At 40.2% G+C, this 10,657-nt stretch overlaps 1 protein-coding gene across 3 annotated transcripts; it reads right to left on the bottom strand.

Annotated features, from left to right (window-relative positions):
- Nucleotides 1–960: 960 nt before the first annotated feature.
- Nucleotides 961–9,641, bottom strand: LOC120110270 (putative U3 small nucleolar RNA-associated protein 11). 3 transcript variants are annotated; one of them, XR_005511108.3, is made up of 11 exons: nucleotides 9,482–9,641; nucleotides 6,072–6,177; nucleotides 5,898–5,988; nucleotides 5,666–5,757; nucleotides 5,484–5,577; nucleotides 5,317–5,396; nucleotides 2,716–2,799; nucleotides 1,987–2,086; nucleotides 1,584–1,672; nucleotides 1,415–1,491; nucleotides 961–1,086 (listed from the first exon to the last, which is right to left on the bottom strand). XR_005511108.3 is itself a non-coding variant. In XM_088701536.2 (10 exons), the coding sequence occupies exons 2-10, from the start codon at nucleotides 6,125–6,127 to the stop codon at nucleotides 1,488–1,490; spliced, it is 690 nt and encodes a 229-aa protein (XP_088557662.1). In that variant the 5' UTR covers nucleotides 6,128–6,177; nucleotides 9,482–9,641; the 3' UTR covers nucleotides 1,116–1,487. The 3 variants fall into 3 exon arrangements, 2 of the variants coding, with proteins under 2 accessions (XP_088557662.1, XP_038980697.1); XM_088701536.2 differs by lacking the exon at nucleotides 961–1,086 and having other exon boundaries at nucleotides 1,116–1,491; XM_039124769.3 differs by lacking the exons at nucleotides 961–1,086; nucleotides 1,415–1,491 and having other exon boundaries at nucleotides 1,580–1,672.
- Between the last annotated feature and the right edge of the window lie 1,016 nt (nucleotides 9,642–10,657).

Here is a 10,657-nt window from a genome sequence, read left to right as displayed (position 1 = left end):
TGTAACCACTCTAGCGCGCACACCCACAGAGAGAGAGAAAGAGAGTTGACAAATCTACTAATATAATATTATTTCACATACCCCGGTTTGTGACTGAAGGATAATTCTGATAACTGGAATGAGTAGATTGGTAATGCAGGGTACAAATTAATGATGCATGTACGCTATGGCTACCTCGCATGGTATGCAAATAGGAAGGAATTAGAGTGCCGCAGCGAAAATCTTTGCACTGATGGAATCAGATCACAGGGCAGCTAGGCACTTCGGCTACCGCTATTTCCTAGACTATAAGCTGAATTTATGACATGTTCCACTTCCCTCGCCAAAAACGGCTAGTCCACATGCGGAAGAGCTCACCATGCCAAGGTTAAATTAAACCAACCTCAGACTGGTCAATTTTCTACCGGCCTCTTAAAAACTATTTGATGCCCAAGTAGTGTCCTATCTTAAGAAAAGTTCTATTTCTTTCACACACACAAAAAAAAAAAAGAAACAAAAACACCTTCCTCTTCATGCAGATAATTTTGCACCTCAAAACATTTTCAAGAATCGAACTTCTATGCACCAAAAACAGTGGTAGATAGGCCTAAGAGAGGCTTCAAATATTCAGATTACCATAGCAACATGTCCAAAGAAAATCCTAATACCTGTGTTATGTAAAATCATCTTCATCAAATTCAATGACAAAAAAATGTTGTCTTTATCCTCCTGCAAGATCAAATAAATTTGATCCAAATGGAAATTCCCAATTCGTTCAAAATATAAGTTATACATCAGCATTGCAGTTCAACGAGGCAGTAGCAAGCCAGTTTAACCAAAGAATCAGCATTATCATAGGAAAAAGGCCGAGAAACATCTAAATACAAGTTTGTTAGCAGTCACGCATGATGGACATAATAGCAGCTTTGAGCAACAACTGATTTGTGCAGCCTTCTAACATTACATTACATAGCTTATAAGAATCCTATCCTGATCATCCTGGTCCGTCACAATATAGTTAGTTCAACAAGGTCGACAGGTTGGATCCCTAAGTCCCCGGTTTGGACAGTTTTCTGTAACGGTGTCTTGGCCAAGTACAGAGCTGAGCTGAAATAAATTACATTACATATATGGAGTTGACTGAAATTTCATGTGATTCAGTAAACAGAATATACATTCCATCATTGCTAGATCGATCCGTATGGTTCGATGAATAATGAGTCAATAATGGGAAACTTCTATGAAGCTGCCCAAGAACTGACAGATACTAGCTTTTCTAATGATTTGAGAGGAGACTTTTCTATGCTAACAAAATGGTTTAATGCTCAGAGTTCTTAATCAGGTAGAAGATGCAGGGAATATCTCCCATATGTCAATACACCAATAATGAGAACTCTAATTGAACGCACAATATAAAATAACAAAGCAGAATGACCTTTCAGATTTCTCTTGCTGGCTCCACCTATTCAGTTCAATCTGGCTTTCTCACCCAGAAGGTGGCCAAAAGATCACCTAAACAGTTTTTCAGAAAAGAATATGAGTACTATTGATCCAAGAACCAGGGCCATAGATCATTTTACTTAATAAGAAAAACAGCTCTTTACCTTTTGCGCTCCGCACGCCATTTATATACGGGCTTAGTTGTTGGGGAAACTATCTCATCTTCAAGGAGCTTACGCTTCCGACCAGGTTTCTGCTTCATAAATAGAAATTATGCAGCTCGTTAGAAAAGTGCCAGAGAAAAAAAAAAGGAGAGAGAAAAAGGAATAAGAATAGTAGTCATGCAAATGCACAAAACCATCAATACTACTACAGAATTTATGGAGTGTCACTCTTTATGCAATTGATGAGGCTGAATCTGTGCACAATATACCCAAGTACAGATGACACAAATAAAAATACTGATGGGAATTGTGTCAAAATTTGTGTTAGCGTCTACTCATATCTAATCATGCATAACGATGCACCAAAGTTTTCAGCATAGTGTATAAACATTTTTTTTGAAACCTGCAATTCCTTTTGCAATGCCATGTCCGCATACAATTTTTCCAGCTCTTGAACCCTTTTTTTCCTTGCTTCTAACTCTTTGTAAGAAGAAGATGTTTTCCTGAAATGGAGCAAATGATTAGCGGAAAAAAATGGGTCAAGCTTCAGCAGAGCCAAGACCATCATATAAAAGAATGAGAATGTAGAAAAAGAAAAGTAAATAAAAGGACCTGATAGTAGAGAGAGAGAGAGAGAGAGAGAGAGAGAGAGAGAGAGTCAAGCTATTCTAATTTTGTTATTGAGTTGCAAAAAACCAATTATTTCGCATGAACACACAATAATACAAAAAATGTCTGACTGCCGCACAAGAATACCACATCTTCAACTTACAAAATTAAAATATTTAATGAAAAATTTGCATATAAATGTTAAACAATATCTAATGTCTCTAAGTCAAAAGACGCAACTATAGATCTTTCAATATTCATGTGTTCTTCCAAACACTTTGGGATGCCATATCCACCCAATAACTTTTAAGTAATGAATTAGTACCACACTGTGTAAGTTAACAAACAACATTCTCCTGTATTTGAAGGAGAAACTCATTAGGCTAGCAAAATTTAGATATATACAGATGAGCTTAGAGCTGAACACATCTTAAAATTACTCAACGCTCAGATAACATCAATCAAGCCAACTATTTATTCTGTAAAAGATTATTACAACTTCTCCCAATTAAAAAATACTTACTTCTTTATACGATTCGGCACATTTTCAAAAGCAGGTGAATTACTCGTCTGTGATGATCTTGATTGTATTTCTTTAGCTTCTTCCCTAATACAACATGGAAAAATATCATCTTAGTAGACATGTAAGAATGAGATGAATAGAGAAGTTAAAAAGAATTCATCTAAGAATGAGATGAATAGAGATTTAAAAAGAATTCGACTAATAAAAAAAAAAAGTGTTTCAACCACCTACAGAAAAACTGGAAGTACGTGCAACCAATAATCATGTTTCATAAAGACATAGTGCCACATATGGTTTTCATAATATTCTTTCTTTCCTTCTATTTATTTTAGAAGGCAATTATCATAGCAAAATGAAAGGAGAAAAAAATGTCATGAGACACACAGAAATGACAAAAGCTCCTCTCACCTGGCATTAATCTAACATACATTTCTTCTATTGCTTGGCCGCGGTATTGAAATATTTGCTAATTTTGCAAAACCATATCTACAGCTAGAGAGGGCCAAAGAGCTCCTTTTTTAAGTTGAAACAAAATCAGGAGCTTCTATTAATAATACAATATCACCACTCCTCTTGCAAGACTAAAGAAGGGAAGATTTAACAGAACATCGTAGGACCAAGCAAAAGAGATTGGACCCCAAGAAAACAGATATTACCTAGAATATTGGCAATTGCAATATCACTAATCAATTAAGATATCAGGATTTGTAATGCACCAGCTGAATAAGGAATAGCTTATTGTTTATAGGACAATAGGTGTTTGTCATGAGAATAAAACAAGGACATACACATCTATCACATGGACAATTGTCTGTCAAATTGTCAGACTTGTTAAGCTCATTTAACATATTGTTAACTGATTCTAACCTTCCCCACGCAGGTCATTGAATTATTGGTGTTGGATAAAAATTTAGAGCCTGATCGGTGATATTATGATAAACACATCTGAATCCTAAGACAAATCAAACTCAAATGGAAAGTACTGCAACACAACTACACAAGCAACCAAGATTCCATACAAACCAAAATTGTAGACAAAACAATCTAATGTCTGTATAGTAGATGTATAAATGATACAGTAAATGCAGGCAGGCACCTTAGCTTCAGTAAGATAGTAACCAAATCTATTTTATTTTCCACTTCTCATTAATAAAAAATCAATTTTATTTGGAAATATCACTCAAATGAATTTGTGTTCTCAGTTTCTCCAAAAGATCCAGCTCAGATACTATATTGGAGATTCACTAAGCAATTGAAATTCAAAATACACTTAGAGCATAGTCCTACTGAAATTTATCAGCCCAAAATGTTGTTTCCTTTCTGTTCAAATACAGCTCTATTTTTTCCCAAAGATACAAACAGACAATTTGTCATTATGTGGTGTAGCAGCATTTTGGTGTTCTTGTCATCATTTTGTGCTTGAGCTGATCTCTTGCCTTGCCCATTTCAAATATAGCTCTATTTCAAACGGCAACAACCTGCTGGCATGCTATGACCCATAATAACTTTTATGACCATGGTATGCAAGTGGCTAGCATACTGCATAGTGTATACCACATGCAATCACAAATCTGGTTGGTATTCTAAAAATAGTAAAAGCAAATACAAATCATAAAAATAAAATAAAATAATTAAATAATTGGAAATGTGTACATATTCAAAAAAAGCTAAGAAAAAAAATCAAGCATACAGTTGCACACCTGTTTGAAGGCTCATTTTAGTTTAGCATGGCATGTTAATCTAAAGAAATTAATAATACCCACCTATTTCTGATGCTCACATTTCAAGTGACTAACACAACAATTAAGTCCAGCCATTAAAAATAAAAAAGGAGAGAATGAGAAAACTGTCTGATGGGACGTGATATGGTTCCAAAGGATGAACTGGAGGACAATTCTAATAAAATTTCATTCTTGAAAAAAAAAATCCATTTATTGATTTATTTCACCTATTCCATGACCGGAACAAAGGGAGTACACGTTATACCACGATTTTGAATCATAGAGAACATATTCTTCTGTATGAATCGATATTATTACATTCCAATTCCTTCCTGATACCTCCCAAGAAAAATTCTAGATTGGATCCAAAATTGATAGGTCAGCGTGAGCTTATCCATGCAATTATGCACTCTTCAAATAGGAATCAATTTTCTGACCTGTCTTTCGTACTTTGGTGAGTCGTCTGAGTGCACTCACCAAGATAGAGCTCAAGCTACATAAGCATGCTGCTTGAGGCTCATAAGAACCTAATGGTTCCATTATGTGGTTGATTCAGTGAGGTCACTAATTGCATTTTCATATGCAGGCGCAAATGCAGGCATGAGGACCACAATTAAAACAGAGGTACTCTCTAACCCAAATTGTAGGGGACGTTGTCACCAAAACATGAGAGGACTTGGTCGCCCTAAAGAAACATTGGACTGACATCAAAATGTTCCATGCCCCACAGAATATTTTATTTCCTAGTTCCAATCCCAATATCTAATAGAATACATTTACAACTACAATTTTGCATTCTTCTACTTTTACAGCCAAAATTTTTCTGTCCCCATGTCCAACCGTCATCTATAAATTGCAGTAGAAGATGAGAAGGCCATACCTATCTTCAGCATAGTAAACATGTCGGTTTGATGGCTGATTATCCAGTTCATGAAGTGCAGAACTCAGCCTTTCAATTTTCTACAGCAACTTAAAAGTCATGAGATATGAACAAGAACAATTGCAGCAAGCCACAAAAAGAACAGCCTAGACATGTTACTCACAAACCTTCTTTTCACTTTGAACTTTCTGAAGAATGTATCCAATGTCTTGAGTCTTCATCAGCATGAGTTCCTCCTGGGTGTACTTGTTTGCTTCACTCCTGAAAAGCATATCATTAATCTTGAGACAAAACAAACCAACAAAACCAACACAAGACTCAAACATTTAGAAAATAAAATTCCTCTAACTTTGGTCTGTGAATTCCATGAACAGTTCTTGTGTTGATCATCTTGAAATAGAACTCATCTGGATTCCTAAAAGCAACCTTCTCCTTCAACCTCTGTCAAACACCAACAAATTAGAATTAGACATAGCAATCTTTAATTCTTCCTTAACATAAACAAAGTGATACAATCTTCAGTTCTTCGTGAATTTAAATAAAGTGACGAAGCTATAAGAAAATAAAATAGATATTCCTACCCTCAAAGTCTCTTCCTTCTTGTGGAATGCCTGAGCTCTCAAAACATAATCTTTATGCTTCTCAAGAAACCCAAACTTCTTCCTCGCTTGACTGAGGATTAAACCAAAATAATTAAAGAATTGGAAAAGAGAGAGGGCACAAATAAGAAGGGGCACAGTAAGCAGTTCACTCACGGTTGAGCACGTTCCTTGTGAGCCCGTCGAGGGATAGCATTCCTCAGCGACGACATCTTCGAGACCAGATCAAGCAATCACCACTACAGCAATAAGTGAATCAATCCTGCAGCCAATTCCTATCAACATGAAACTTGTCCAAACAAATTCAATTCCAGGCACGCAAATATATATGTGTGTGTGTGCGCGCGCGTGTATTTTAAAAAAAGCACATCTTTGAGATGAAAAACCAGATATAAATCAATTATAATGCAGAAATTCTATTTTCCACCTACCAGCTTAATCCATAGATACCGAGAATAACTGAGATGAATGGAAAAAATAAAAAAAAAAGATTATGAGGGGGGGTACCAATAGAGAAGAGAGAAGAAAAAAGGCTGATTGGAAGCTCAAAACCAGCTGGTTGGTGCCTTGAACCCAGAGAGGATGGTCGAAGAGCAAATAGAAGAGTTCTAGGCCTCTTCTTCTGTTGAGACCCGGGGGGTGTTGAGAGTTCAGGTTTATGTCAGTCTCCAACGTGTGATTCGGTGTCACATTGGACCTGATTCGAGTTGGAAAAAAAGTCGCCACAGGCATGGTTTAAATTAACGGCCGTTGTAATGGTTTTGGAGCAGGGTCCATTACATTACATACGTCATAACGGATACAGATATTTAAATAACAGCCGTTATTTGACTGCTGGTCAGTTATAACGGCATATTCGCTTGTATGCGCCACTTAAAAATTTATATATTTGTCCTCCTGCACCCACAAACTTAAATTTTAAAGGGATTTACTTTCACATTAAGGACCTGCTTAGATATTCTTGCAGAAATATGCTGCCCGTTGGCCCACTCACCTATCTTCTAAGAGCATGCCAAAACTCCATCTAATTCCTAGCTTGTAGACCTATTGATCTGTAAAAATGATCCATGAAGATCTTTTCCTCTCAACAGGATTTGGACTAGGAGGTGTTGGTTGATGTGTGCCATACTCGAATAGGTTTGCCGCTCCATGAATTCAGCAGGAGAATCAGTATAAATTCTACTGAATCACGCAAACAGGCATTAAAAAAAAAAGAACAAGCGAGTCGTGTTACCATCCTATCAACCAGCGCATGGACTAGAGCAGGATGGAAGTGGTGCAATGAACTATTCAAAAAATATATATTTATTGTTAGCTATAAGCATAATTATTTCTATGCACATTAACTTATATATAAAAATCGTAATCATCTTTGGGTTTTCCCAGATAAATTTCTTTATTTAGCTTCCCTAGTGACTGACAGACAGGTGGAAGAGGGATTGAAAAACAAATCCATCTCTTAGATTCATCCTATTATAATAAGTTAATAACACTGTATTAATTGAAAAATCTATTAAATACAAATTCACAAGAAAGAAATAAATGGAAAAAGAACAGAAAGTAAAAGAAATAGAATATAACAGGATGGCCGGCGTCGTCCCCAAATCCCCAATTCATCACTCCCTTCCACCCTGAATTCCACCCCACTTACCACCAGAAGAAGAAAACCCCTTCCCCTCGCCCCCTCATGCGCTAGCCGACGATCCCACGACCGAGCAAGTCTCCTCCGCCGCCGCCTCCCCTGCCGAACTTCCAGCATCCGCCACCGCCAACCCCACCGTCGAGAACCAGCCCGCTCGGGTCCGGCTCAAGTACCGGAGCGGCACTGGGAAGAAGGCGGAGCAGCGGCGGGCTAGGAAGTCCGGCGACAGCAAGACGAATGTGATGCGGCCACCGATGCCGCTCAAGGAGGCGGTGGCGGCGACGGCGCTGGCGGTGGAAGAGGAGTTCAGCCCCTACAGCGAGAACGGGAGGCTGGCCGGGCTAGGCCAACCACGGTGATGAAACCGAAGTCGGCCATTAGACATCACAGTGATGGAGCAATAGAAAAAGAGCAATAGGCCCAAACGAGAACGAAGATGAAAGAGAGAGGGGAGAGAGGGGAGAGAGAACATGATACCTCAATGGAACCACAGTCGGCCGACGATAGGAGGCTCGCCTTCGGCTTGGACCGCCGACCGGCGATGAGCGACGAGGTTCAGGGATCGAAGAGGCGGTGGAGGCGGAGAGACGAGAAGTCGAGAACCCTAGCCGCTGATCGATGATTTCTTTTTCTGTTGGTTGAAGGGTTTGACTGTTGATTTTGATTAGGATCGGGGCTCTTCGAGAGAAGAAGAGCCCGGCGAACCAGCGGTCAGGATTTCGACCCCTGCATCAGTTGGTCTGATCAGACCACTTAACTCAATTTTCCGGGCCAAACATCGGCCCAGATATCGGGCCGGATCCGGGCCTGTCCGGGCTCGATTTGCAGACTCAAACAGGCCAACGCAACTACCGGAGCCGGCCCGAAATATATTCGGGCCCTAATTTTGAACCTGAATCTGACCCCAATTTCTTGGGCATAGCCCATAGCCCGACCCGAAGTCGGACTGACCCGGGCCCACTTCCCGTCTTACTTAAAGTGAATTTGTACATAAACACTGATGTATCATATTTATATACAGATCCCTAAAAAATAAAATTAATCACCCATATATCCCTAAACTTTGCATATTGGACAATCTAACGAGCACAAAATTAGTCAAGGGTCTTATTGACTTGCTTCTCTTGAATTTGAACATATGCTGGTATGAGTATCTTTTCTCCTTTCCCTTCTAATGTCTTTTTTTTCAAGGGGGCAATAGGGTTATTGAAAGTGTTGTCATTTATATTAATTGTCTATTTAGTGAACATTTGCAGAATATTTCCTTTAACCTCTTTGCAAATGTCTCTAACCCTAGGGGGTGGATTCACACCAATTTACCATTGGGGACTTCTCTCATGAGCTCATCAATTGAGAAGAGATTTCAAAATCAAACTAAAAAAAGTGGTGCTCTTACCATTATTTCAGGAAAGTCAAAAAAATTGCATGCAATTTACACAATTACAATGTTAACATGCAGATACAAAGAACAGCTTAGGCTACTAGCAAAATAGGATTCATTTTAGCAATGCACATGTGGAACTGGAGCAATGTGAGGGGAGGAGTCCGAAGACCAAAACCGAAAAAGAGAAGGGATGAACAGTGGATCTTTCTTCCTCAGAGTTTCGACTGGGTCACGGGATGAACAGTGGATCTTTCTTCCTCAGAGTTTCTTCCTCAGAGTTTCGACTGGGTCCACCCACGGGAAGACTCGTAGCCACCTCCCTCTCCCCCCCCCCCCCCCACCTAAAAAACCGGCCCGATGGGGAAGCTCCAGAGTCCCACCTCCGAGTTCTGAGCTCTCTCGCTCCCCCCACCTCTCTCTCTCTCTTTCTCTCTCTCTCTTCCATCCGGGCTTGAAGCTATATGGGGCTTTACTTCCGAGCTTGGGCAAAATTCATCCGGAATCGAGCTCGAAGAGGAGGAGGAGGAGGAGAGATCTTACCGGCGACTGTGAGTCGGTGACCGGAGCCGCGGAGGTTGCCGTCCGGGGGAGAAGGACACCGAGAGGAGGCGGCGGCGACGACACCGGCGGAAACCGAGAGGAGGCGGCGGCTACAGGGAAACCGGCGGAAACCGGCTACAGGGGGCGGTGGTTCTCCGCGAGGGAAGGGGGGGCTCTCAGGCGAGGGAAGGGGGGCGGCGGCACTCAGTGAGGGAAGGGGGGGGGGGGGGGGGGGGGGGGGGGGGGTCTCAACGAGGGAAGGGGGAGGGGGGGTTCAGGAATTAGGGCTTTAGTTTTGTTTCTTAATATTTTTTAATATATTAATTAGGGCTTTAGATCCACTGTTCATCTCGTGACCCAGTCGAAACTCTGAGGAAGAAAGATCCACTATTCATCCCTTCTCTTTTTCGGTTTTGGTCTTCGGACTCCTCCCCTCACATTGCTTCAGTTCCACTGTTCCAGGCTTCCAGCTATAGTTCTCCCTTGACCTGAGATGGGCTCCTGATTTTTTTTTTTTTGCCCGTTGGATGGGGCTTTATTTTTATTATGATAAATGCTACTATCCCAACTTCCAAGTAATGAAGGGATGATTTGTTCATTGTTGATAGGATAATTCTTATGAACTAAATTTTTTGTATAATTAGTTGTATAATTTTTTGATAGACTTATGTCAATGGCAAGCGAAAGTTCACCTATTCCTGTGGCGGATAATGAGCATGAAGATTGTTATGTCAAGGATGGTAAAGCAAAATCAAAGGTATGGATGCACATGGTCAAGCTTCCAACTGAAGATAAGGACATATTGAAAGCACAATGCAAGTATTGCAAGGAGATTTTTTAGGTGGGGGGGAGAGGGAGGTGGCTACGAGTCTTCCCGTGGGTGGACCCAGTCGAAACTCTGAGGAAGAAAGATCCACTGTTCATCCCGTGACCCAGTCGAAACTCTGAGGAAGAAAGATCCACTGTTCATCCCTTCTCTTTTTCGGTTTTGGTCTTCGGACTCCTTCCCTCACATTGCTCCAGTTCCACTGTTCCAGGCTTCCAGCTATAGTTCTCCCTTGACCTGAGATGGGCTCCTGATTTTTTTTTTTTTTTTTGCCGGTTGGATGGGGCTTTATTTTTATTATGATAAATGCTACTATCCCAACTTCTAAGTAATGAAGGGATGGTTTGTTC

This window comes from Phoenix dactylifera, chromosome 7 (genome assembly GCF_051530095.1).
Source record: "Phoenix dactylifera cultivar Ajwa chromosome 7, Ajwa_hap1_PhDact_Kaust_v1.1, whole genome shotgun sequence".
NCBI lineage: Eukaryota > Viridiplantae > Streptophyta > Magnoliopsida > Arecales > Arecaceae > Phoenix > Phoenix dactylifera.
This window is presented reverse-complemented; position numbering and strand designations above follow the sequence as displayed.

Bases quoted from the DNA above. Each gene is read 5' to 3' on its own strand.
- LOC120110270 (XM_088701536.2), bottom strand. From the start codon at position 6,127: ATGTCGTCGCTGAGGAATGCTATCCCTCGACGGGCTCACAAGGAACGT. The intron at 5,989-6,071 runs GTGAGTGAACTG...TTTAATCCTCAG, and splicing joins CACAAGGAACGTGCTCAACC to TCAAGCGAGGAAGAAGTTTG. The intron at 2,087-2,715 runs GTAAGTATTTTT...GCTCCATTTCAG, and splicing joins GTGCCGAATCGTATAAAGAA to GAAAACATCTTCTTCTTACA.